General features: G+C 39.8%; 1 protein-coding gene across 2 annotated transcripts in view; it reads left to right on the top strand.

Moving 5' to 3' along the window:
• plxdc2b (plexin domain containing 2b) overlaps nt 1–27,914 on the top strand; it is a 117,823-nt gene that overhangs the window by 50,678 nt on the left and 39,231 nt on the right. For both annotated transcript variants that reach the window (XM_015954647.3, XM_054751495.2), the window contains exons 3-6: nt 8,218–8,364; nt 12,583–12,652; nt 20,867–20,989; nt 27,646–27,764. In XM_015954647.3, the coding sequence (XP_015810133.3) occupies nt 8,218–8,364; nt 12,583–12,652; nt 20,867–20,989; nt 27,646–27,764 (459 nt within the window). The remainder of the gene's footprint in view (nt 1–8,217; nt 8,365–12,582; nt 12,653–20,866; nt 20,990–27,645; nt 27,765–27,914) is intronic.

Here is a 27,914-nt window from a genome sequence, read left to right as displayed (position 1 = left end):
GTGCTTGATGGCAGAAATATGTTGCTCCCCTAAACTGCCCTCCTTGAACCTTACTTGCCTTACGATGGTGGAGAAGTTTAATCAGCCTACTGATCTCTGTTATCTGGCATACTTTGCCCTCAGTTTGGTTTCCCATGGAAAATTGGTTCTAGACTGAACAAAAATATAAATGCAACACTTTTGTTTTTGCTCCCGTTATTATCTCAGGAAAGGAGAAGATTTAGACAGATTTGTGAGCAATGGGTCTTTTGTGTACGTTTTGCAGACCTTTAGTATAAAAATCACTAGAATCCCACACGGTTACCGGAATCTCACCCTGGAGCTGGGCCTGGGCTTGGGGCCCATGAAGCAGCGCTCTGTGGCAGAGCTTTCTCCTGTGGGGCCCGTCTGGGCCCAGTCTGAACAATTTATAGTAACTGGCCTTGTGTAGCTCTAATTCAGTTTAGCTGATGATGATGGCAGTGTTGACGGTTCTTTTTCCAGCCATGTAATTTGTCATTTGGGATATCAAACAGTACCTCTCTGGCAGGAAAAGGAGGGAGTTTTTTGAAAAGGTTGAGCGGTATTGGCCAGATGTTGTTGGACTCACCTTCACGCAGAGTTGGCTCTAGGACCAAATCCTTGAGAGCCTCTGTTTTTTGCTGGAGTTACTCCAGGTGAGAGAAGACTTTTTCAGTTACCTGACTTTGCCTATGCAGGTTTACCTCGTACAACGATAAGGAAACTTCCTTTTGCCTTTGGGTTGAGGGACAGGTTCCGACTGTTGTTAGTGCAGATCGGAGCAGCATCTCCAGTGAATGGAGTAGAGTAGACGATGATACAATCCGTTTGTTGTGAAGACAGAACAGACAAAAAGCAAAGTTGTCTAATTACCAGGCAGTCTGCCTTTACCCATGGTCAAACGTTTTTGGTAATGACCACAAAATCGAGATCAAGAATACAAAAAGGTGGCTGGCCTCAGTCTTAGGAGCTCAGACATTTAGGATGTACTCCAAATAGAGCCACTGCTCCTCCACATCAAGAGAAGCCAGCTGATGTAGTTTGGGCATTTGATCAGATGTCTTCATTTTGGGGCGTACACAGTAATTCGGAGACACGGAGGTCGACCCAGGACATGCTGAAGGAATTTAATATCTTGGCTGGCCTTGGAACACCTTGAGGTCTCACCAGTGGAGCTGGTGAAAGTGAAAGTGAAAACGGTCCGAGCTAGGGCTGCTGCTCCTGTGAACCCGTCCCAAATAAACAGCTGACATCAACATATGAAAGCAAAGTGCAAGGTGTTTAAAAAACACGTCTGTTCCAATGCACCAGTACTATGAAGGTACAGAATGTTTTCGTTCTCTTTAAGACCAACTTGATAGTGGATGTCCTTTCTGTAATGGAATAGAACAAACTAATAATCAGCCTACATGGTGGCTGACTGATTAGAAAATGCACCAGTTATTATATCTTTGAGCACCATGTTATCATCCAGTATAGCAGATCTGTTTGTTAAGATAAAACAGGGGTGATATATTTTGCCAACACTTTAAAACACCTGCTCAGGCTACGAACCGACCTAAAGAACCTGTCTGAATACCAAGCAGACCTAAAGAAGCAACCTTGACTTGCAGCCAGCTGTATTTAAGTGACTCGGGATGATAGATCTTCAGTGGACCTCGGCAGTCTGTGCTGCCTGCCTCACACACTCAATTCAGCCTGAAAAGCTGCAGATTTACAGACAATCCAGATGACAAAATCATAGGATGCAGTTGCAAGAAGCTCAGTGGCACTGATTGATAGGGACAGTCAACGTTTTGTTTTATCTTCACTCAAAAAGCAAGAATAGTGGCACTCAGATGAAAGATTAGAGAGTATGACTTTTTTCAAATCCTCTGCATTCAAAAGACGAGGCAGGTGATGTAATGTGTTTGCAAAAAGACGAAACTGTAATATTGCTCCATCTCATGCTGCTGCTACAGATGCTCTTTACATGAACCTGTTCCTGTTTAAATTTCTGCCGCCTCTGCTGCGTTTTTATGCGGTCAAGGTGCTGAGCATTAAAGTGGAGTGTGTAGTCCGCCTGTGTATTTTCATCTCCATAGACACCATGGATCGTATCTACTGTACAACCACAGAGTACATGTAAATTATACATTAGGTACTCGGATTCACCTCAGACTTCCAACTGAATTTATATAAAACTGTAACCATCTAGTCAACTAGAAAGTCATTTTTTGGTCAGATTTGGAGAGTTGTCCTTGTGTTTTCTGTTGACTTTACGTCCCATTTTATTTTTAGAGCAAGTTGCTTTATATAAGCTTGTACAATTGATCAAACTTAAAGGTGCAATAAGTAAGAATTTCACAGTGAAATAATCACTAAACAGTCTAATGTCTCAATCATGTCAGAAGTAAGGTTACATTGAATCGGATTTCCCAATCAGCTGACTGGTGCTGTCAGTTTTTCTGCTTTTAAAAAGTCAGTAAAGGGATGTAGTTACTGTTAACAATCTATAGGGTTGGGCATCATTTGATTTTGAACGATTCCGATTCCAATTCCTTGTTTCGATTCTGGTTCCTATTGATTCCCAATTCCGATTCTTTCAAGACAGTCTATGTTTTAAATGAGCCAGCTAACCACAGGTTCTACTTGATGAAATATTCTTAACTTCAACATGAATTCTAATTCTATGAACAACAACATCACCTTCATTTAGACAAAAACATGTTTTGGCGAAAAAAAGAAAAAGACTTGCAGCACTGCCAGTGTGTTTGTTTCTGACCACAACCAAAGTCTGGAAGAAGCCTCTGGGATGAGAGGCTAAATGTCTCCAACATATCCAGAAACTCCAGCTGTTTTCAGCTAAGACTCTCAGGATGATCATGTCCAGGATGACTGAGAACTACACCTCCATGCTGCAGCAGCATTCAGTCAGAACAGGAAGTGAAACTTAAACGTAGCTGCTGTCAGTAACAAACTAACAGATTTTAAACATTAAAACTCTCAACAGAAATAGTTCAGAAAGGAAATTAAAATGTTATTTATTATTATTATTATTATTTATTGTGGCATAAGCTGGTGTGGTCCACCACAGAGAAGCTGCTCTAGCATGATGACTTTAATTACTCTACGGGTTATTGTTCAGCCTTCTGATGCTCACGTGTCTGACTGCTGACGCTCCGTGTGTGTGTTTTTTCTGCAGTGAGACAAACTCACCTCACACCATCCAGAGTTTGTTCTCTAAAGCTTCTATTAAATCCACCATGTTGACATATTTTAACAAGTTTCCTCTAAGCTGCAGGAATTAAAGTTGACATTACAGAGTAAAAGTTCGGCAGACACGTTTATTTATATCTGGGTGGGGGGAGGGGGGTGCTGCACACATACAGCTGGTGTGATCAGCTCTGAAAAGCGTTGATCACATTTTGCAGATCCCGTTTATTTTTCACGGAGATCGGCCGCAGATTCCTCTTCCGTCGGCATTCTAGGAATCGAAATAAAAAACGTTGAGAGATTCCTGGGAAAATGAACAGTTGGAACCGGTTCCAATCGATGATCTGTTAAGTGTGATTTCTGGTCAGCAAAATGCTGCAGAGTGCTGTTCCATGTGAAAATGGTAAAGTTTCTACCAACACAATCACTGATCCCCACTTTTAAAGGAATTGGTGAAAGTTTAAAAAACTGTGCAGTGTTGCTTTAAATTTGCTTTGTGCAAGAATTAAATGCCTGTGCTCTTTTTCTGCCATTGCTGCATCATTTGTATAGCAACTAATAATTCCTATATGCATTCATGCATTCTGAGCTACATCACACCCAGAGTTGTTGTCAAATGTACTTTTATTTTCCCATTAACACAGCTTATTGTGAGATGAAACTGGTGAAGAAAAGATGCTGCACTGAAAAGCTCAGAGGGAGACTCAAACACCAATCCATCTGACCTTCATGAAAAGAAAAACTGAAACTAGTTCTGGATCAAAAACCAGAAACTTCCTTCCTTCCTAAAAATAAAATAAAAAATCTGTCCAACAGCCTGAGCCCAAAAATAAATATATTTGTCTCTGAGGCTTTAACTTGAGCTGCCCACGACATCAATAATGGATTAAACTGAGACCTGAATGTTGCATCAACATATTTAACCTCTGAATGATGACAGAGGAGAGAACATGAATAAAGAGATTTAACGCTTCATTCTATTGAGATTTTTCAGAGAGCCTTTGGCTTCTTTGAACAATTTTTTTTAAGTTAGCTGATTGTTTTCTTTATTTTTCATGTAAGAAAAGCTGACTAAAGCTATAATCCCTCTGCTGCAATCATGTTTTGGCTCAAAAAGTGTCCTTGGATGAATGATTCATTGTGTTGGAAACCGATAAAATATCACCATTGCTCATGTGTGCAGCTCCTTTTTAGCTGATAATGTCTGTCATCCATTGATGATGTCTTCCATCTATTTGATGCTGACTCCCACCAACTCGATGTGACTGGTGTTGGAAGAATTAGCATACAGGTCTTAAATATCTTAAATTTGGCTTATTAGTGGGACAGAAAGTGAAGCTCAGGTCTCCCTGGATATAAATGTTAGAATCTGATTTGAATGTTTTCATTTGTATAACCTACAACAACTCAAAGAAACAGACAATTTGTTACAGTTTGTTGGAGGAAAAACGGAGAGCAGGTGAAAATGACCTGAATGATTTTAACAACTGAAGACTGTGATGGCATCAAGCTAACATAACACAGTAATGTTCTCATACTGGTCATTTATTCCAGTCCCAAACCCATTTGAATTAAATCAAGAGGAGTTTTTAGCATGTTCTAAAGCCACTAAATTGTTTAAATTCAGCATATAATCTACACAAGTCCAGGATGTACCCCGCCTGCTTCCCCGGACAGAGCTGGAGATGAGCACCAGCATGGACGATGCTTTTTCCAAAGAAAATTTTTGTCCCCCTGCACTTTTTACCATCCAAAAACAATATCAAATCAGTCAAATTTTATTTGTGTAGCACCTTCCACTGCTTTTACAGAAGCCCAAGGCCCTGAACATAACATGAAAACAACAAAAGAGCAAAGAGACCACAAGACAGATTAAAACTGCATAAAAGACTGACTAAAATAACAAAACATATACGATAAAAGACAAAAATTCTAAAAATCCATATTACATAAAAGTCAAACAATAAAAATAAGTCTTCAAACGACTCTTAAAGACCTGCAGTGATGGGGTCTGTTTGACAACAAGTGAGAGCTCGTTCCATAGTGTTGGTGCTAGGACAGAAAAGGCCCTATCACCTCTTGTTTTCAGCCTTGTTCTTGGGATGATGAGCAAATCCTGGTTAGCTGAGCAAAGAGAGCGCGTAGGGGCATGCATCTGAAGCAGGCCAGCCAGATATGGTGGGGGACTGGAAGACGAACAACAAGACCTTAAACTTTGCTCGGCAATCCACAGGGAGCCAGTGTAGGGAAGCCAGGACAGGAGTAATGTGTGTTGTTCTGTTCGAGCCAGTCAGGAATCTAGCTGCCGAGTTCTGAACCAACTGCAACCGCTTCAGTGCTGCCTGCAATATTATGTTATATTAAATAGACACTGGTTGAGCACTAGGACCAAGCAGAAAACAACCGCTTGTGTTGAAGCCTGTTTCCCATTTGAACTTACTGTAAAGTCCCTGGTCACCAGCCCCCTCCCCGCGACCCAGCGAGGATAAGCGGGTAAAGAAAACGGATGGATGGATAAAATCTACACTCATGTCTATCAAACCCCTAATAGATTGTGCAAATAATAAACTTTCTCATGATATTTACATTGATATTCACACATGTCGGGACACAAGTGAACTAAGTTAATGCATGCACTAATGACATACGTGTCTAAATATGGTGGAACATGTTAGCAGCCTTTAATGACCATGCAGCAACCTCAGTCAGTTAGCAGATGAGAGATGAAAATGCTTGAAAACCATCTAACCAATCAGAAGAGTTGATATGATTTTGACCCCTTACATATAATGTAAAATTTTAGATTATCTGCTGCTTTTGCACCTCTCATTTACATGCAAACTGTTTTTGGGGATAGAAATTGAGAATAAAAAATGTTTTTAAAAAAATCTCTCAGAAACTGAGATTTTTAACAACTCTGGTTTTTGGCTATCTATGTTTCTTAAAATATATATAGGTGAACAGTTTTTCATAAATAGAGAAAAAGTACAAGTTGTGTTGAGATTGAGAGAATCAAATCCAACAAGAGCAACAGGCCACCATTATGCTCCATCGATCCAGGATTTTCCTGCTTGATCCTGTTCAGCGTTGCGGCGTCTTGGCCATAAACCATCATTGGACAAGAGGCAGGGTGCACTCTAGAAAAGTCACAGGAGATAAGTTAAAAACCTTTTTGCTGTGAGGCACCGTCACTACATAACAACTCCTCCATGCTGCCCTCATCCCAGCCATATGAACAGGTTTAGGGACTTTCTATGCAAAGGCTGTGGTGTTGAGGCAAAAAGAGTATTTCATCTATTTGTTCTGTTGTTTTGCAACCAAGCAGGTCGTTTGAAAACTGATGAGGAGAAGCTGACATTTTCAAAATCTGTATGAGACCCAGAAAAAAAAATCTGCTTTGTAAGTTTAAAGAATTTATCTTCACAACAATTTGGCCACGGAACAGTGAGTGAAACATTTGGGTCATCTGATCCCTTTAGTTTGTACAGCTAGAGCATTAATTTGCCTAGCTTCTTTTGAGAACTTGCAAGATGTCATAATGCAGTTTTTGCCAAAAAATATTTTTTAAATTAAAACTATTTAATTAAATCCAAATTAACTCATTTGTGTGATTTCTTTCTATGAAACTGTTGCTGATTTGCAGAAAAACTCGACTGCACTGCATTTGTCCCCTCCTCCTCTCTGTCTGTCTTCTGGAAGTGATGTGGTGAATAAAGTTGCCAGAAGGGGCCTTTTTTTCCTCCTGACATAAATCATCTGCAGTGTACAGCTGCGATGAAAGGCTCCTGGCAATATTTGTTTAAATCCTTAAATGAATCTGCTGCAGCACCACCAGTAGGACCAAACTCCCATTGGATATTGGATATTTATTGGTCCCACAAAGACTTTAAATTAAGAAAATGTATTATTCCTTGAAGTGAAAACAGAAGCCTTGGTCTTTTGACAAGCAAAGGGAAGTTACCACCCGTATATCAAAGTAACCACAGAGCTTTGTGAAGCCCTCCTCGACTGGCCGCCCAGCAGAACATTAACTTTAACAGTGTTTTAGATAAAATACACAGCTGTAATGTATCATTAGACCCAGAGGGAAAGAGATGACCCAAACATTCTTCTTAATTCTGAACAGGAAACATTAAAAGCAGACAGAACCCTGCTATATTGCCTTGTAAAAGTCTGCTAATGTTTTTGTTTTAAACCGCCATCCTGTCTTTGCTGTCTGGGTCAGGCTGTGGAAGAATAGAGGATGTTAATTGGCTTTCTTTAATTTTATTAGCCATTAAACCCCTGTGCGTGTGTTGAATGAGCCTGAATGAAAAGAAGTGAGTGGAAAAAACCCAAACCGTGCAGCATAAATGACTTAATAAAATTAGAAGATAATTTGCTGTGGAGGGGAGTTTAAAGGGAGACTAGGTGGTTTTGGCTTGATTGTAGCACCCCCTAGTGTCCGTTTTGTAGAACCAAAGGCAAAACTTACCAGTGCGTTTTCTTTTTAACACATTAACTAACAAATCAACTGTGTTCATAATCGAAAACATGCAGGAAACGTCCTGGAACCAGACTGCAGTGGCAGGTATGTCAGCTCCAACAAGTCCAACTGACCGGACAGGAATATTCTGGCCATAGGGGCTGGCTGGCCTTTCATTAACCCTGTAGAGCAGGCGTGGGGAACCCAGGTCCTCAAGGGTCGGTATCCTGTATGTCTTTGCTCCAACACTTCTGATTCAGTGGTGGATTCACCTGTTCTGCAGCTCATCAAGCTCTGCAGAAGTTTGTTAATCACCTGCTGATTGAAATCAGGTGTGATGATGCAGGGTTGAAACTAAAATATGCTGGATAGCGGCCCTCAATGGACCAGGGTTCCCAACCCCTGCTGTAAAGGGTCATTTTAATACATACTGGCTCAAGAAAAGGGTTTAAAAATATGAAAAAGTTGCGAAATGTCTCTTTAAGACTGTTCTATTGTCTTTTCATTCAAAACTTTATGCAAGCTCATTGTCCACACCTTGTTTTGTCATTTTTTAGGAGGACATGGACCACAACTACTACACATCGAAAACATACGCCCCCTCAGATCCCATGAGCAAAGACCTGTGGGTAAATATTGACCTGATGGAGAAGGACAAAGTGAAGATCCACGGGATATTGTCCAACACACACAGACAAGCGGCGGTGAGTCAACAACACCCAGGGAGGTTTAGTTGAAGCTGAAAGTCGATTTGGATGATTAGAAAAATGTTCGGACTTTGTGTGTTCTGGCAAATAAAACAGAAATTACTTGGATTCAAAGCGTTACACTTTTTTTTACGAGGTGCATTTTTTTAAACTGAGCATTTATTGTGAACTTTTTTCCCCAACAAATTATTAAAAACAAATTTATCACACTGGCTTCTCTATCTCTTTAATAGGATTAGTACATTCCTCAAAAATTAGCTTTATGAACCCTGCACCCTGGTGGAGGATTAAGGCGCTACAAGCATCAAGTGCCAATCACAGTTGGACGGTGCTTGATTTTGGCAAAGACGTAAGAACACTGCAGGTTTTTAGGGAAAGTACTTACAAACTAATAGTCGAATAAGAAATTATGAATATTGCATTATAGAGTTAAAGGGATACTAAGCACTTTTGTTTGCTTTTAGCACCCCCTAGTGTCCGTTATTAACAATCTGTGGTCAAAGCAAAAGTGAAACTTATCTCCTCGCTGTGCGTTCATCTTTTTAACACCTTAATCTAACAGCTTAAATGTCTCCCCAGTCTTCATTAGTTTCTAGGGGAGTGATTCATCACTAAATCATACAAATCAGTTGTGTTCACGATCTAAAACGTGCAGGGAACGTTGCAGTGCCAGGTATGTAAGCGCCATTTTTTCTAAATCTAACAGGGTCCGGCCCGCCACTCTGAATTTGCAAATGCAGTATTCTGGCCACAGAGGGCGGTAGGAGTCTTGAGTGACATTTTGTTAACCCTGTAACAGGTCATTTTAGCACATACTGGCTCAAGAAAACAATTTAATGTATATGAAAAAGTTGCATAGCATCCCTTTAAAACATTCTGCAAGAAAGAAATGTACACCAAAGACCTGTCACAATTTGTTTGCACTTGCATCAGATGCTCCAAGTAACCCAGTCACTTACAAAACGACTTACTAAAATTGTTTCCAGCTTTAAAAATCTCCCAAAAGATGTAAGTCTCCAATTGTTCACCCAAAGTCTCAACCCAGTCCAGAACTTTCCAAATAAGTATTTTTCATGCTTCCTTCTACATCCATAGAAGTACTGCACTCGACATATCAGCAGCATGATGCCTGAAGATTTACCCTAGAGCCTGCAAATACCATCCATGTTCTGGTGGATTCTGATTCATAGCACAGTTCTCATGCAGCACGAAGGGACCCTGGGAGAAATGAAAGCTGTTATAAATAAAAGTTTACAATTGTATGATTTAAAGAACCACTGAGCCTTTGTTTCTTTGTAAGTCATTGTGACTAAAAGGTAAAAACTATCCATGTATTCTTCACGCTGATTTCAAATCTTCTCTGCAGCTACGTTTAAAGCTCCCCTCCCTTCATGTCGGTGCAGGCAGGTGACCCATGTGAGCTGCATACTGATGAAGGCAGCCGCAGCAGACCAGAGAAACAAAACATCATGGCTAGGAAAAAAGGAGAAAGTACTTAGGGTGAACAATAGCTGGTGAGGAGACAGGATGTTCATTCTGATGCTGCGCCTTCAGTCTGGTGATGATAGATTGATCAATGAAATCTAAGCTTTGCTATTTCATCTCAGCCTCTGAATGTCCAATTGCTGAAAGCCAGCAATAGGCCAATATGGGATTTTACTCTGACTTTGGCATAGTTTGAAAAATCAATAAATAAATGTCCAGCTTTTACAATCTAGAATCAAAAAGGACACCATGAGGTCTCGGCTGAATAACCACCTGTGCCTAAATGACGGTACACCCTCACAGGACTAATGCTTCAAACCAGTAGTTTATTGAGACGGTCGTTAAAGTCCTGCTCAGAACTCACCTGCCAGAACTTTGGTCCCCGATTCAGACAAACGGAGCCACGGAGGTCGGCTCCATCGCGGGTTAGAGAGAGATTCACCACAGGATTTCTAATACAGGACCACAAAGCTGTGATGTTTACATCAACCATACAAACACATTCAGCCCACAGGTAACATGGTGGATACAGAAACTGTAGGAAGTGCTTATGTGCATAAAAATATCTTTAAATATGCATGTGTGTTCACAATCCTGCCAGAGAACCTAGGAATAAAATAAAAAATTCTCAGTAGAGCTGTATGAAATCCACTTGTTGATTTTTTTTTCTGTGTTTTCCACTATTGTTTATTTTTTTACTTATCAGGATTCCAAATTTATGATGTTCATTCTGAAAATTCAAACAAGAGGGAAATTACTTTTAGATGCACAATTGAACGCAAACATCTTTAAGTCAGATATATATGAGCTTTAGTTTAGCTTTTGGCTACAGTTGCACAATATTTACTTTTTCTACACAAATCTGAGTTTTTTTTCTCAGAGGTCACCATCTAGAGGTGGAAAGTTGTATTGCACCTTAAGTCCCATCCCTACTACCGTCATTATCGCTGAAGCAATGCTTCGTATTTGAACAACCTGCAATTTTGCAAGTTCTCCCACTTAGAAATCATGGAGGGGTCTGAAATTCACATTGAAGGTGCACTCTTACTGTGAGAAACAGCATTTGTCAAAAATCTGAAAATCACATTGTGTGATTTTTAAAGAATTTATTTGTATTGCACTGCTGCACATTAGTATATGAACACCTGACTCAAAGACCTGTTACTCTTAAGTCCAGCTCTATTCCACCTATTAATCTAAACTAGTAGCACCTTTCTGAGCTTGTTAAAGACACCTGTTCACCCCACAGTCAGTCAGACTCCTACTACTACCATGGGCAAGACCAAAGAGCTGTGGGAAGATACCAAAGACGAAAACATGGACCTCCACGAGGCTAGAAACAGCTGCAGGGCAATTGCCGAGCAGCTTGGTGAAAATAGATCAACTGCAACTGGAGGCCAAAGACGATTGCCAGTCTCCCTCGGAGGGAGGCTCCACGTAAGATCTCACCTGGTGGAGTTTCACTGATAAGAAAGGTGAAGAATCAGCCCAGAACTACACGAGAGGAGTTGGTCAATGACATTAAGAAAGCAGGAACCACAGTTTAAAAAGTCCCTGTCGATAGAACTGTCATGGTTTAAAATCATGCATTACATGGAAGGTTCTCCTGCTCAAGTCATTGCATGTCCAGGCCCGTCTGAAGTTCACCACTGACCATCTGGATGATCCAGAAGAGGCGTGGGAGAAAGTCAGGTGACCAGATGAGGTCAAAATAGAACTTTTTGGTCTAAACTCTTCTTGCTGTGTTTGGAGGAAAAAGAAGGATGAGTCGCATCCCAAGAACACCATCCCTACTGTGAAGCATGGGGGTGGAAGCATTATGCTTTGGGGCTGCTTTTCTTCCAGAGACAGGACGACTGCTCTGCAGTAAGGAGAGGATGCAACAACCTCCTTTGTTCAGAGCATTGAAGATGGGTCATAGCTGGGTTTTCCAACATGACAATGACTCAAAGCACTCAGATAACTAAGGAGTGGCCCAGTAAGAAACATATGAAGGTTCTGGAGTCAAAAATCCCTGTTGATGAACTATAGGAAAATTATATTAAAAAAAAGGCTAAAATTTAAAACTTTCTTGATGAATGAGGGTTGTTAAAGCTGAAACCCCACCTGAGACCTGTTCCACAAGTGCGTGAGACTCGGTGTTGAATGTTTTTGATCTTTAAGTGTTGATTTAATTTGTGAGTTCTCGTCCAAGTGATGTAAAGTTTATAAGTGCAGCCAGGAACGATCAGTGAGCTGTTTCGGCTTCCTTTGCTAAGGCAACAGCTGCACATACGAATCATGTCGGCTTGTCATGTTAACACTTCACAGATTATTCTTCACAAGAGTTTTGAACAAAAACTTAAGAAAAACCGTAGATGACATCATAGCATTAAAAATACCTAAAATCCCATCAAGAGTTAGTTTTGAATGTCAGTTTCTTGTATATTTCTTCATAAATCTTAATATTACAGATATTTTCTTGGATGAATTTACACGTTCATTGACACGGATAAACACAATGTTGATTTCATTGGGAATATTCTCCCTTAAGTGAAGAATTTGTATTCTGCCTTTACTTTCTGCGTTTCCACCCCGGAGTGCAGTAACACACGATCCACCTCAGTATTTACTCTCCACCGTTTGCCTCTGATCTTAATCTTCTGGAGATAAAAAAAAAAGTCTCTTCTTGAATTTTCTGTTCCCTCCAACTTCCTGACTTGGTCCATCTGTCTGTTTTTCCCTCCTCAGAGAGTTAATCTGTCCTTCGATTTCCCTTTTTATGGACATCTCCTGCGTGAAATCACCGTGGCGACTGGCGGTAAGTTGAGATCAGCTCTCGGGTTTGTATTTATTAGTGTTATTATTGGACCCACTGTATGTGCTTGGCATATTAGAGTGTGTAATGAGACTTTTTTTATTGCTGTGGAGTGTTGGGAGGGGAATGTGGGGAGATGTAGAAAATGAATTGTTTTTCCACCTGTGTTTTTTTACCACTGAGCTGTCGTCTCATCCCGGAATTCAGGGAAGATTAAAACTTCAAGTTATTTCTTCGGATCACGCCTTTGGGAAAGTAAAATGGTCAAATTAAGAGCCAAAAAATCTCGTCTGGCAGGAAACCACGATACAAAACCACCAACAGGCCAAGCAGTCAGCCTGATGCAAGACGTCTAGATCTCTCACCTCCATCAGACGTTTGCTTGTTGAAGACCTGAAGAAGAAGAAAACACTCCCAACAATCAGCACCGTCTACTTCATGCCAGACTGAGCTGGAAGAGAAACCAGCCCGGTGGTTTCGGACTGGAAACAAGACTTGCTTTGCCAAGTTGCACTCTGATAGAGCGGGATAAGGAGGTGGGGGTATCAGACAATGTGTGGCTGAGGAACGTGACACAGCAGTTGTGTTCGCCACAGTGTGCAAAGTAATTTTCCACTTGAGTCTTGACAGTGAAGCCACAAACACCCCAACCAGCAATTATCCCATCAAAGACTAAGCCTGCTTTTACTCAACTATTTCGGAGATCTTTTGCTGCATTTGAGTCACACAGAAATCATTTGTTGCGTCTCTTATCGTCGTTATCATTGCTGTCTTGTTTCCCAACTTAATCCCAGACTAGAAGCTGTTTTTGTCTTCTTCTTTGGGGATAATGGCGAAGAGGATGGTCGCAGGCTCTACCAGCAGTGAGGAGATAATAGGAATTTGCATTCCTTCAGACAGAGATGGAGAGGCGACAGAGGAGGAGGAGGGAGCTATCTTCCTCTCACAGGCCTCAGGGGTTTTGTCTTCAGGACGCCTTTTCTCCTATCCCTCCATCAGTCAGTCCTCATCCCCTCCTCACCACTCCATCTTTTCAGCAGCACTTCATTTCCATCAGCAAATCTGTTTCTACTGGAGCAGAAAGGATGATTTTTACACTCCTAAAAAAAAAAAAGAAAAGAACGAGATACTTTTTTACATTTATGTTTTTGGTCGTTTTCCCCCCTAAAGCATCCAGTCCTCCAGCACAGAGCCGCTCTGGCTCAAAAGATTGGACAGGCATGCTGCTTTTTCAAATTTCACATTTAATACTCTTCTTTTATGGTTGCATACAATAAATCTAGAATTACTGCATGTTTCTACCTTGACAGTGACATTTGTTTGAAAGGGTTTAGGTTGGTAAGAGGAGCCCAGCGTGCAAAAAGAAAGTTAAAATATATTAGAATTTATTTTTCAAGGCAAGTAATTCCCATTTCCCAAGTTTTATCAGATGTTTGTCTTTGAAGTCACAATTAGAATCATTATATAACAGTTAAAAATACCTATTAATATATAAAGTTAAGTGAAAATAATTTGAATTTTCTTCACATGTAAGTTTTGGGTCACGTGCAGTTAGTGGAAAATGAAACGTTCTGTGTAGTTTAACAACGCAGTTACAAGTCAAGTCATGGCCTTAGTCTTAGTTTGTAATAAAATGAAAGTCTCTCCTCTGTTTTTGATTAAAAACCTCACAGCTTTGTCATTAAAGCTTGAAGACTAAATAAAAAAGAGGGTGTGTGCAGATCCTCTCAGCTCAAAATATCTTGTAAATTAAGCACAGCTCAGCTGACTTTGTCTAAACACACTGTCTAATAAAGTAAAGCTTTAGTCTGGTGTGGTCTGATGATTTCCAATCGTGTTTTTCTTGGAGAACTTCAGTCCAGCCCTTTCTGAAGGCCGAACACATAAACAGAACTAGCCAGTGAGAAAAACCCACCTTCTCTCTATTATTGATGTCTCTTCCCTCTCCTCTAGCTGTTGCTCCCTGCTTCTCCTCCTCTTCCCACTCTCTTTCTGCTTAAAGTGACATCTATAATGAATGAATAGACTCTTCATTGGGCGCCCTGCAGGTCTCACCTCTTTAGTGTATTGAAAGGGTGTCTGATTTTCTTTGGAATGTCTATTAAGTTGTTTTCAGGCGTTTTCTGGTGGAAAGCAGAGGCAGCACCACAGATGAATCCCTGTCTCTGCTGGTTTTATGTTTCCAGACTGGCAGAAACAAAAAAGGAAGCCTGGACAAAGACAGAGACGTGGCAGCATGCTTAAATATGAGCTGAAAATTGTCTCTTGATGTCAAATAAAGGCATTTTTATATTTGGATTAATCTGGACAGGTAGACATGACGAATCAAAGGACATGTTTGGCTCGTTTCCACTATCAAAACTTCTGAGTAGTTTTCCCAGACCTTCACGGCCTGGTCATTTTCTTCGTTTCTGTAGGCCGGCCTGAAAGGAACACTTTCCAGGCCATTACAGGGACCAGCCAAATACCTGCATTGGGTTATGTACTCGGAAATGGCCCAGCAGAGTCACTGGGCGGGACTTTGGGTAACTCAGGCTGATTGGTTGTAATTCAGTGGGAAAGGATATCAGCAGTCGACACACAGCAGGATATTCATGCCCATTCTGGACCACCCCCGCCCCTTCGGACAGTCTTCAAGCTGTGCATAATTTCTGTAACGGATCTAAAGATAATTTATGAGATAATCCTACCGTTTGTGGTGTGTTACAAGCACTCTCATTCGCTCAGAAGGACGACGGGACTTCTTAGATCATAAAACCACGCTTTCAAACATGTTTGATTAGCTTGGTCTGATTTTCCGGGACAAACAAACATGCTGCTTGTTGAATGTGATGTGTGGCCAATCGAAAACCGAGGTGACTGAAGCTCAATACACTCTCCTACCCCGCCATGTTGGTTTACTTCAAAGTCACATTTTGTCTCACAAGATTTTTCATTTCCCAGAGTTATTGTCTAGTGAACGCAGCTAAGCTTAACCATCTCAGGCTCAAAAAAAGTTTTGATAAAAGGACGAACAACTAAGTCCTTCAGGGATACTTCTGAGTCAAAAATGCTCATGAAATATGTATGTGGAGGAACCAGGTAGGTAGGTTTTAACTGTTGCAAATCTGCAACGCCTGCCTCCAGAGGGTTAAACTCTGACAGTTGGGCAAGAATCAATGTACGTGTGTGTGTGTGTGTGTGTGTGTGTGTGTGTGTGTGTGTGTGTGTGTGTGTGTGTGTGTGTGTGTGTGTGTGTGTGTGTGTGTGTGTGTGTGTGTGTGTGTGTGTGTGTGTGTGTGTGTGTGTGTGTGTGTGTACGTCATCCTGAGCAAGCAGAACGGAGCCTGAAGAAAGAGGTTGACTCTTTATCCAGAATATGGCTTACTTGAACAGTTTTTTTCCAAGAATGAATACTGCACTTTTAACCTCTTTTACATGTTGCAACCTGCCTGGCTTATGTCAATCAGTTGACTTGTTTATGTATTCACTCTTGTTTTGAGTTCAGTGGTGGATTGGATGGTTCCACGTCCCCATCGTAATCAAGAAGAAACAGTTTTACACTTTGTTCATGTTACACCGTCAGTGGCCTCAGTATCATGTAGAAGATCTACACGCAGCCACAACGGCTTGACTCCTCCCCCTCTTGCTGGTTACTACTCTGGTCACAACTAGATGTAGCCAGGCAACCCATCCTATGTATGTGAATATATATTATAACCAGACCCATTGAAACAAATGAAACAAAATCTATGGTTGTCCCATTCCTCAACCAGTAAATGCAACATTCCCAACATTTTCCATCAAATCCACAAGATGCAATTTTCTCCTCCACATAAATTCTCGTCAGATTTTAAAGTATCCATTAAATGAATATTACAAATGTATAAGTGGAGAACACCAAAAAGGCTATTAAATGTAACCATGGCAACTTTGAAGGCATGTAACTCTCTGTGCCTTAACTCCTCTTCAGGTGGCCTTCTCACTTGGTTAATTCAAGTCATATTCTTCTCTGCTCTTGATCTGAGTGCTGACAGCGCTCTATATAAAAGGTATTTCAGACAAGAAAGGTCTTCTGGGAACCATTATTACCATCTGTTCAGCATGTAGTTTCCAGAGTGATAGATGTGTTTTTACAGCCCACCCACCCATAAAGAGACATATGGTTACATGAAATTAGAGTTCATTGGGCAAGATTGGAGATATTTTACAAAAAAGATAAAATATAAATCACGTTTCTGAGTTTTTAAGCCTCCTGGAGTGTATTTTTTATTCTAAGCTGCAGGCAGCTTGTTTTTATACAGGAGCTCCAGGCCAAACCGTGTCCTCTCAGAAATATTTCATGTTTGGTGATTTTGTTGCAGTACTATACAATTCAGAGAGGTGTTTTATGTTTTGAGAAGCAACACATTTTAAGAAAAAAAAAATGTTTAGGCTGAAAAACATGGATTTAAAGTTTGATCTCTGTAAAAAGCACAACAATGATCATTTTGTTTAGGCAGAAGCCTCACTGCTTCACAAAACAATTACCACCTCTTCCGCTTGGCGTTTCGTGAACATGTTTGAATTTGGCCCTCCTTTATGTTGATTTTATTTCACGGTTTTCATTGGTTCACTTTTTCCCTTGTTTTACACATTTGTCTTCTACTAGAATGTTTCACCTTTTTTGTAATTTGTAATCTGTAATTTGAAATGCTTTTATTTTCTGATTTATTCACTTTCTTTAACTTTGTACTGTACCATGTTCAGCGCCTTGGGCTTCCTGACAGGGTTGCGGAAGGCGCTTTATAAATAAAGCTTTGATTGATTGATTGATTGATTGATTGATTGATTGACACCAAATAATTCCTTGTTTGGACATTCGGGCTTCGTAGAAACTTTGAATGTTTATCCATGTTTTGTCTTACTCATTCATTATATATCAAACGTCTCACCATGACTGGCCACTCGGTTCTTTTACTGTCTTTGTTGACAAAATTCAATACTGTAAAATATGTTTTCTTAGGTAAAAAAAAATCATCTCCACAAATAACAAGTCTGAATGTGTTCCACCATGGTCTGGAGTTGCTAATGGTTAGCTTACTTTCAAGTCAAGGTGGGCGAGGCCGTGAATGCTGATTTTCCCTGTGATGTAGAAGAGCATTTTCTGACTCAATTGTTTTCCTTTTTACTGCTAATGCAGGAAATTTGGGTTGAAGACTACTTTCCCGTTCAGCATGCAAATTCAATTCAGAGTGACCCATCGTATTTCAAAAAGAGCAAGTAATATATTGTTTCTCACTGATGCAGACCTTTAAATGGATACAAAGCAATTTTGGCTTGCTTTTAGCACCCCATAGTGTCCGTTTAGCAAAACCAAAAGTGAATCTATACATTTGTCTTCCTAACACCTTAATCTGACTGCTGAAATGTTTCCTCAGCCTTCATTAGTTTCTAGAGGAACAGTTCATCACTAATTCAAACAAATCTGCCATATTCACGATCTAAAAAAAATGCATGAAACGTACTGGAAGCAGCCTGCAGTGCTAGACATGTCAGCTCCACTTTATTAAGTCCAACTGGGACCAGACTCTGGAGTTGCAAGAGCAATATTCTGGCCACAGAGAGCAGTGGGGTGATATAGTATTCCTTTAAATTCTATGTAACAAGTAGCTCAGTTGTACCACCTGCTGATGTAAACTGGTAACTGCAGCTTTCCTAGACTGATCTCTAAATAGTTTTGACTTGTGATTTCAGTAAAAGTGGATAAACTAGGGAGTTTTGTAAAAAATAAACTCTTTATTTGCATGAATAAGTATAAAGGAATAACAGATGATTCAACAGAAGGCATATCAGTAATATGGTTTCACAGACACATGAACTAATTATTTAGTCATAACCTCACCTACTGGCTCTACAACTACACAAACAACAAAGAACAGAATAAAATGATAAATCCAGGGTATACACAGTATATGTATGCTTAAAAATGGACAAACAGTTCGAACCACATCAAAAAAGACAGCAGTTTTTCTCCTGATAAATAAATACTAGTCAGCTTTTTCAAAATAACAAATTGTTCTTGTTTCTGATATAAATCGTTCAGGAGAAAAACGTCTTTGAAGAAGGAAAAAAACACTCATATTGGCAGCAAGGTTCATTAAACTGTTCCTCAGGTAGAAAAGTTTGGAGTTCTAAGATTATTTACCTGCTGATTGCCAGGCAAATTATTCAAGTTTTATTTTACAAGAATCTGAACAAAAGCATTTGTCTTGAATAAATGTTAGAAGAGTCGCTGACTTTGCTAAAGGTCAGTCAGCGGGGTAAATTTAAAATGTTTGACTTTGTCTACAGATGTCCAGTGTTGGGAGTAATGCGGTACAGAAGTAATTAATTACTGTAATGCATTGCTTTTTGTTGTAATGTGGTAATGTAAGGCATTGCAGGGAAAAGAATGGTAATATTTACTCGGTACAACTGTCAGTAACGCAGTAATTACAATGCATTTTAAACCCAGAATCAAGATGCGTTTCTTAAAAATTCAAATTGCGGGAAACCCGAAGAAAGATCCAGTATCTGCATATATTACGTCATTTATGGACTCAGCTTTGCAGGCAGAGAGGACGTAGCGGTACCGGCTCAAATACTCCAGCTGCGTCCTCCACGCGGCCGCTGTAACATTCACAAAATCGCTCCACTAAAACAAAATAATTCACCTGCGATCATTCATATCAGCGCATGTTCTCTGGTATTCTGTACTTTTCTGACGTGCTTTGCCTCATCTGAGTTAATCTGGGCCCCGGTGATTTTAACTCATTGCTGCTGGAGCGCCGCGCATGTGAAGATCCCTTTGGCTGATAGTTAGAAAGTAGGAAGTCTAGGAAACAGTTTTTTCTGGAAGACGGAGAAAACATGCAGGATGGTTAGAGAGAGAAAGGGCCGGAAATTATTCAAATAAAATCAAGAAAACAAAACAAAGTGCTTGAAAAGAAAAAAGTGGGTAGGTTTATCCCCAATACACATTTTTAACAGTGAAAAGCAATAATATATAAACATTTAATATTTATACTAGTGATAGAATCAGATCACCCCAGAAGCCAGTCCCACATCCAGGGCTGTAGCAAGGCATTTGGGGACCAAGGCTAAATAGACTTGGAGCCCCCACCACCTCACTCCCTGCTCAGTTAATCTAAGATGGCAGCGTGCTGAGAGTACAGATTGTTGTTTCATTTATTACATAAACAATCCTTCTAAAGATCTGTTTTTAACAGCAATCCTAGCTCAGACACCACATCACCTTCCACCGGATGTGTCATGAGTTCACCGGGCATCAGATTACCAAACTCATACTGAAGTTGTTTTGTTGAAAGTAACTTAGAGTAATGCAAAAGTAGTGTAATGCCTTACATTTTAAAATCAGTAATATTGTAATGTAATGAATTACTTTAAAATGAGGGTAACAAGTAATAAATAATGTATTACAGTTTTGAAGTAACTTGCCCAACACTGCAGATGTCCTCCATGTGATGAATAGTGAGCATTTTAAATAGTCCATTAGTTACGTGTTTACAGGCTGCTAAACAATGCAACTTGAGATGTTTTCTCTGTCTCATATTGGAAAACGTAGCAAAACTACTTTTTTATGTCATGGTACTTTTATGGCATATTTGTATAGCGCCTTCTTAGGGTTCCACAACCCCCCAAGGTGCTTTAGAACAGTCATTCATTCATTCATTCATTCATTCATTCATTCATTCACACACTGGTGGAGATGAGCTACGATGTAGCCACAGCTGCACTGGGGCAGACTGGTAGAGACAAGGTCTTCCAAACACTGGCACCAATGGTCCCTCTGTCCACTACCATGAGGCAAGGCAGGTTAAGTGTCTTGCCCAAGGACACAGCAGCATTTTCTGGTCAGAGCTAGAATCAAACCTGCATTCTTGCAATTACTGGACAACCTGCTCTACCTCCTGAGCTACTGCTGTCCCTTTTACTAACGTGAAGTAAATAACTAATAAGTCGCAAATTCCTGTACTCCTTCAACATTCATGCCCCTCTACTGTGCTTTATTCCCCCATCTTTATAATAGCTTGGCCTCTATCACAAGAGGGGAAGCAGACATGTGTTTGTGTTTAATGAGCACCTTTATGTTTGAAATCAAAAAGTAGCTTTGGTGATAAACAGGTATACACAACATGAGTCATTTCTGTAAAAAAAGTAAACATGTATTTTTCATATTTGTGTTTGCTCCACCAGGTTTCATTTACACTGGCGATGTTGTCCACCGTATGCTCACAGCTACACAGTACATTGCCCCTCTCATGGCCAACTTTGATCCAAGTGTCTCAAGAAACTCCACCGTCATCTATTTTGACAATGGTAAGAATTGTTTCTCAAAATTTTGTGATTATTTATTTAAAAGGGTAAAACTGTGATTTTCCAGGAACACCAGGAATTTAATATAAAAGGTATTATGAAGGCTTTTGTTTCAGACTTTGTGGTCAATTTTACAGCAACTATGCCCATGTTTGGTCCTTGAAATGGATCCCTGCTGCAACACACCATAGCCAAGTAAAAGTTGTAACATGAACAAAAATAAATAATCTTAAAACCCAAGTTTCTTAATTTGCAAGCCATCCTATATATGTAAATATGTAGTCTGGCCATGAAACTTTGGGTCATGGGACAGACTCTATGGTTGTCTTTCAAACTGGCTCAACATGCTACTGGACAAGGACCAGAATCAGAAACAGAATCACTTTATTGCCATTGCCTCAGCATCCTGAAGCATAGAAATGTGTCTCTGCAGCACAGCCTGACCAAGGTTAAGTGAACAGACACGTAAAAAAACAGATACAGGCAGACTACGAGAGCAGTCAGCAAGGAGTGACATACTCACCGCAAAGTATATCAGTCAATGAGGCAGTCCGCCGTACACCGTTGAAGAAGAAGCACCTCTATCTGCTCTTGACTCCAAGAAAAGCTCAAATCTAGAGTCATAAGTTGATTCCAAAACCATTTCAAACCGCTGCCATCTTAGTTGTTCCTCCCTTTTACATCTTTCTGCCCATCAAACCAATAGGGTGCTGGGATTGCAAGATGCAAGACTGTCCTGGCCTGCTGAGTCTCTTTTGGAGCGTGGCTAGACCGACATGCCAAGCAAAGTCATTTTGCTTCGGCTACTGTCTGTCTAGATTTCTACACTAGGGTGGTCAGAGAAGCATGAATAATGTTGGAATCATCTGGCAAGAATGGGGGTCTACATCTAACCATGTTTATTAGCCAGTATGTTTACAAAAACCACATTGTTGCCTTAGTTCGACTGAAGTTGGACTTTGAATGCATATAAAGCCCTTAGTCTGGCTGAAGTAGAACCAAACTGGCCTACTCCTAATCAAGCTAAGGTACCCCTCTAATGTGCTTATAAAATCAAATTTCTCTGCATGTAAACAACACCCCAGTGTATTCGAGCTATGACCGGCGTAGGCACTCCCCCTTCTGGAAGTGACAAGACTGCTGAAGCGGTCCTCTGATAATATCATCGCCACAAGACTCTGTGTGAATCTGACATGTGACACCATCAAAAATTACAGTACTTACCAAAGGTACGGTGCTGCAGCATTTTTGCCATTGCGTAAATTCTGCTTTTACCATCTGCTGCGCTCCTGCCAGCATTTGTTTATTATTTGGGTTATTTTCATAACATCATTAGAATGCATGACCTCCACAAATCCCTCTAAATTCCACTCTCACTTTAAACTAGGGCAAAATCTCAGATCCTCTCCTTCTTCAACTATTGAGGTTCTTATCCATCATGTCCATCATCACTGACTCACTCAGTTGGAGAGTGACAAACCAACAGTGTGACCTTATGCAGAGAGGGCGGACTTTAACCAAACGGGCAGCCGATCGATTCGGAGTCAGCCTGCTCCTCACCTTACTGTCCATCAATCAGCATTCTGCCAATATGAGAAAGGAACTCCACAGTCTGATGTGCTATGGAGGAGCCATCATTAAAAAAAGAAAGAAGCTAATTGGATTATGCTTTTTCTAGCAGAAGTCTGTTGTTTGTTCACAGGACTGAGAGGTTGGTGTGAAGCTTCACAGCGATGGCGTGAAGCTTTGCCATCAGATGTTCAGTTCATCACTTGTTTTTGATAATCTCACTTATTAAATATTCCAGACATATGACTTGTGAAGACATGACTTTTAAAGTGTTGTAGTAAACTGTCACTTTTTTTCTGCATTAGATGAAATACTTCAGTGATTTCTACAGTCAAATTCTGATTTGACAAAAGTGAAGGACAGTTATTTTTAATTAATTAAATTTAAATGAAATATAACTGCAGATTTTATTTTTTGTGGGTTAATTTTCTAATTATTTTTGCACACTAGATTAGTCAAGACCCAGTCGCAAACATTCTGATCTCCAGTATATTCAGCAAAGCTAATTTTAAGAATTGTTGGCCCTTTTGTTCTCCACTAATGGAGCTAAACAGAATTACGTGGGTCATACACTTCAATAAGGTGTTATAAAAATTAAACGAATGTAGAAGTTGTAGCTTTTACTGGCACAGATGTTGCATTCTGCAAGAGCAAATAAATGTTGACAGTAAATGGGGTTAATTTGCTAATTAGGTATTTTAATAGTTTTGAGGTCAAAAGAGTTGTTTGTAAATTAGCTTCCTTTTTTCTACTTTTTATTGAGAGGGTGTTTTTCACTTAATTTAAGTGTAATGTAATAATAATAATAATGTATATATACAAATATATGTTATATACATATTTAATTATTTTTTTATTTTTTATTTTTTCAAATTCAATTCAATTCTATTCAAATTCAATTCAATTCAAAGATAGTTTATTAATCCCAGAGGGAAATTAGAGATTAGAAATTATTATTAGATTACACTTAATATAATTTATCTATTCTTTTTTTTTCATGTAACTACACTGAGTGGCTCAAGAATCCATGCATAATTATATCCAGAAATGAGGAGATGGTTCAAAGAGAAGGGGTCCCAGTATTGAGCCATGGGGGACACCTACTATGTCTAAGCTGTACAGCTGGCTTGGATGCAAACTTATTAATTAGAAAAATATGACATGAAAATGTATTTGAAACAGAATCTTTTTTTTAATCAGTATATGTGATGTTGTGATCTCTGTGTGTTTTGGAGAAAACAGGCAAATTCTCAAGATATTTTTAACGAGTTTTACCTACAGTCATAGGTCACATGGAATATATGGCAGAATGCGACAGTTGTGTCACCAAATGTCTTATGCATACATATTAATTTCTTGTGCTTTCCAACTCACTTAATCTAAATCAAAAATGATTTGTGATTTGTGCCAAATGCCTACAATGACTTTACGTTAAGAAATAATGTGTTTAACTATTTTTAACAACTCTAACAAGTTTCAGCAACAGGAAATTAAAGGCCTTCAATTCACACGAGGAACACTTGCAAACATTTCAAGACCTTTTGGAAACTCACCAACAACCGCAGCTTACTGAGATCCTAGTTTCAGACAGCAGATTTAGAACTTGCTGTGATACTTTATGTAACAAGGATATTTTTGTTTATTTTAACATCCTACTGCATGTAAAACTTAGAAGTGGAAATGGAAACAAGGCCAGTGTTTTCTCTCCATGCCTTCTCACCCACTTTGTATTTTTAGCCGGAAAGCCCCAGATATCATGGCAGCTTTCCCTCCTGAGATCCATTCATCTCCAGTTTGTTTTATTAGTAAAAGCTGTAGTTTGTGCTGACAGAGGGGCGCCGCTGCACCACATAAGAGCTATTTGGTGCTCTAGTCACTGATATTTAACGTTTTTTTCTTCGGGGTTTAACACTGGTAATAAAAATGTAAAAAAATATATGATTTTTTTTCCCAGATCGAAAGCCTTCTTCACACAACATGTAATTCATTAGCGAGGTTCCTGTACTACAACTCGCCTTTGATCTACGAGCCATTGAGAAAAAAAAAACTCTTTACTTGGGATGGAAGCATTCTAGCTGTGTGACTGAAGAATTGATTGACAGTGTAAACAAACCTTTATTACCCTGACAACTAGGGCTGTAGCGACGCCTCGATGACGTCGACGGCTCGATTCTAAAAATTTGTCGACGTCAGATCCGGTAGTCGACGCACCGCGCCCACTTGTTGCATCCCCAGGAGTTTGTAAATAGAGGAGGAATCTGCTTGTTTTTCCTCTAGTTCACCCTCTTCTCCACCTTCACTAACATCTCCACCAAATACCTAAGACCCAGAACAATGTCCATCCGCTACTAGATTCCTTTCCTGTTTTGCCCGCCTTCGTCTCCCGGCAACGGACAACAACTTCCGGGGTCAGATGCGCTGCTTCGTCTCTACCGCAGATGTAGAAAATCACCGGGAGCGTTTCTCCCTTCATTAAGGAGCTTCTTTCAGACATTAGGAGAGCTGTTTTGGTGGTAGCAGTCTCTCCCTGCTGGTCTGTTTACTGCTGGGTATTTTTGGTTTATTTAAACTTGGTAACTTGAACTTAACGTTGGTAAAGCTACTGTTAGCATCTTCGCTAACAGCTTCTTGCGTTTGGAAAAGCTGTTACGTTTTGGTTTAGAGTTCATCTTTTTTTGTGGTGTAGATCTCCCTTTTATTACATTTAGAGTGTTGTGGGTTTTTGGTTTCGTTTAAAATATCACCTTGAGTTTGTTTTAACCGCCCAGTTTAGAGTTGGACCTTTGGAGATTCTTATTTTGGTCCAGAACCCTATAATCTTTGCCCAGTGGGACATCCCTACTTATTTGTACTTTTGTTTTAATTCCCCACAGGCAGAATTAGTTTTATTATTCCCAACCTGTGGATGGAAAGGTTTATGTTTTTTTTATAGTTGTAAATAAACCTGATCATCATTTTAACTTTTAAATCCCGTTATTGTCCCTTCCTTTTTGCACACGAGCCAAACTCCCCAGGAAGAGTCGTAACACCACTCGCCTCACGCTCATAAGTGACCAAAACAAAGCAGCATGGAGACACTCCGTCTCCAACCAGCTCTCAGGCAGCAGCCTGCACTCCCAAGTTCTACACGTCACCACAACATAACCAACCACAACACAATAAAAGCAGTGTTATACAAAATGGAAGGCCTGTAGTGTTTATTATCTTACAGTAACAATTTATTCATTTTTTTGAGGAATTTATTAGAGATTTTTTGGTTTTTATTAACTGCAATAGAAAAATAATCATTAGATTAATTGTCTAAATAGTCATTAGAATAGTCGACTATTCGATAAAATAATCGTCAGAATAATCGTTTTAAAAATAATCGTTTACCCCCAGCCCTACTGACAACTGACCAAATGGCTTTTACATCAATAAGTTCTCCAAAGTTCACAGTAAATCAAAACTGTGTTAAAACTAAAGCGAAACTCATGTTCCAGTGGGTAGAGATCGAAGCCGTGTTTGGGGATTGGTTTTTTTTACATTCGGTCCACTCTCTTTTGTTGGAGATCAGTCACAGGGTTCTGGAAACATGTGATCAGATAGATTTAGGTAGATCTTTGAAAAATGTACTGCTGCTGATGTCTGCTCTTTTCTTTTAAAGGGGTTCTAGAACAACTTTGAAACCCATCTATGAGCCTCTATGAAAAATACATGAAAAATTGTTGGAGCACAAAATGGCCCAGGAGTCCAAAAAATGGCCAACTACAATCCCATAATAAAGTCCTACAATGGAAAGATTGGTTTACCTTAATGAGCTGCTTGCTGATTGGTTGGTTTACCCCAATGGCTCATTTACTACAGGAAGGAAAGTCGGCACATTACACACGTCTGACTTTCTTCTTTGTTGTTTTCTTCTCATCCAACTAGGACATTAGGAATAGCTTGGGCTAGAATTAGCAGTAGCTCGAGCTAGCATTAGCTTGGGCTAGCATTAACAGTAGCTTGAAATAGCATTGGCTGAAGCTTGGTAAAGAATTGGCAATAGCTCAAGCTAGCCTTAGCAGTAGCTTGGGCTAGCATTAAAAGTAGCTTGAGCTAGAATTATCAGTTGTTCAGGCTAAGATAAATAGCTTGAGATAGTGTTAATAATAGCTCGGGCTAACGTTAGCAGTAGCTCAAGCTAGCAGTAGCGGTAGCTCGGGCTAGTATTAGCAGTAGCCCAGGATAGCAGTAGCATTAACTTTGGCTGGCATAACCAGTAGCTTGAGCTAGCATTAGCAATAGCTCAGGCAATTATTAGTAGTAGCTCAGGCTAGTGTTGTCTTGCAGTTAGCATTACTGCAGCCAATGTTTATGTATTTCTGATGTTGAAGTAAGTAGGGACACGCAAATTTAAGGTGGTACGTCGAAGCAAATGACATGTTATACCAGTTTTTCTCAGAATGAACTATCTCTCAGTGGCCATAACAATATTACTAATTTACATTAAAAAAAGTAGGTTAGACGACAGAGACCTTTTGGTATGGTAAATGAGACACCCCGACCTTCCTCTATTGAAAAACAAGAAGCTAAATGTGGTTATGAATTCTGGAACCCCTTTAAAAATCTGCATGCTAGAGAAACCTTTCATACTAACCTTAAAGATCTTGCATAAACTGACCGTTTTCTGGAAGAGCAGAGTTTTTGTCTTTAAAAAAAAACCTCTCAATCGGAGCAATTGGACACTGCCAAAACCCACATCCCCTCATCTACACCAGATTTATTCTCAGCTTTGTCATTCAGCCAACATGAACTGTCAGTGAAAAAAAAAACTTCCCCAGCTACATAATGCTTCAGAATAATGTGCACTCTGATTTTATGTTGTCAACAGCTTGAGTTTTATTGTGGGTTTTTCCTACCTCCAGTTGAGTGTTTTCATATGAGAGCTGATTCAGTGTCAGCCACCTCACACACACACACACACAAGAAAAATATAGTTTCTGCCAAGAAAATAACTGTTCCACCAATGACATCTTATTCCTTGCCTTGTCAATGCCTCATTCTGCAACAAAAATGGAAAACCTTTATTGTTTGGTGATAAATTGTTTTTTTTTTTCTCTCTTCAGGTACAGCTCTGGTAGTGCAATGGGACCACGTCCACCTGCAGGACAACTACAACTTGGGAAGCTTCACCTTTCAGGCCACGCTGCACAACACAGGCCGGATTATCTTTGCATACAAAGAGGTTGAGAACAAAAACTTTTCTATTTCTGACTATGTTTATTACAACATCGCCACAAGTTACACTGTTGATTTATAATTCCTCACTGATGAAGCTCCAGATTTGGTACTAAACACAAGCTTCAGTCCTCTTTGTTTATTCCCTGCATGTCAA

The sequence above is a fragment of the Nothobranchius furzeri genome, chromosome 7, assembly GCF_043380555.1.
Source record: "Nothobranchius furzeri strain GRZ-AD chromosome 7, NfurGRZ-RIMD1, whole genome shotgun sequence".
Classification (NCBI taxonomy): Eukaryota; Metazoa; Chordata; class Actinopteri; order Cyprinodontiformes; family Nothobranchiidae; genus Nothobranchius; species Nothobranchius furzeri.
Note: the sequence above shows the minus strand (reverse complement) of the source record. Positions and strands in the feature narration are given on the sequence as shown.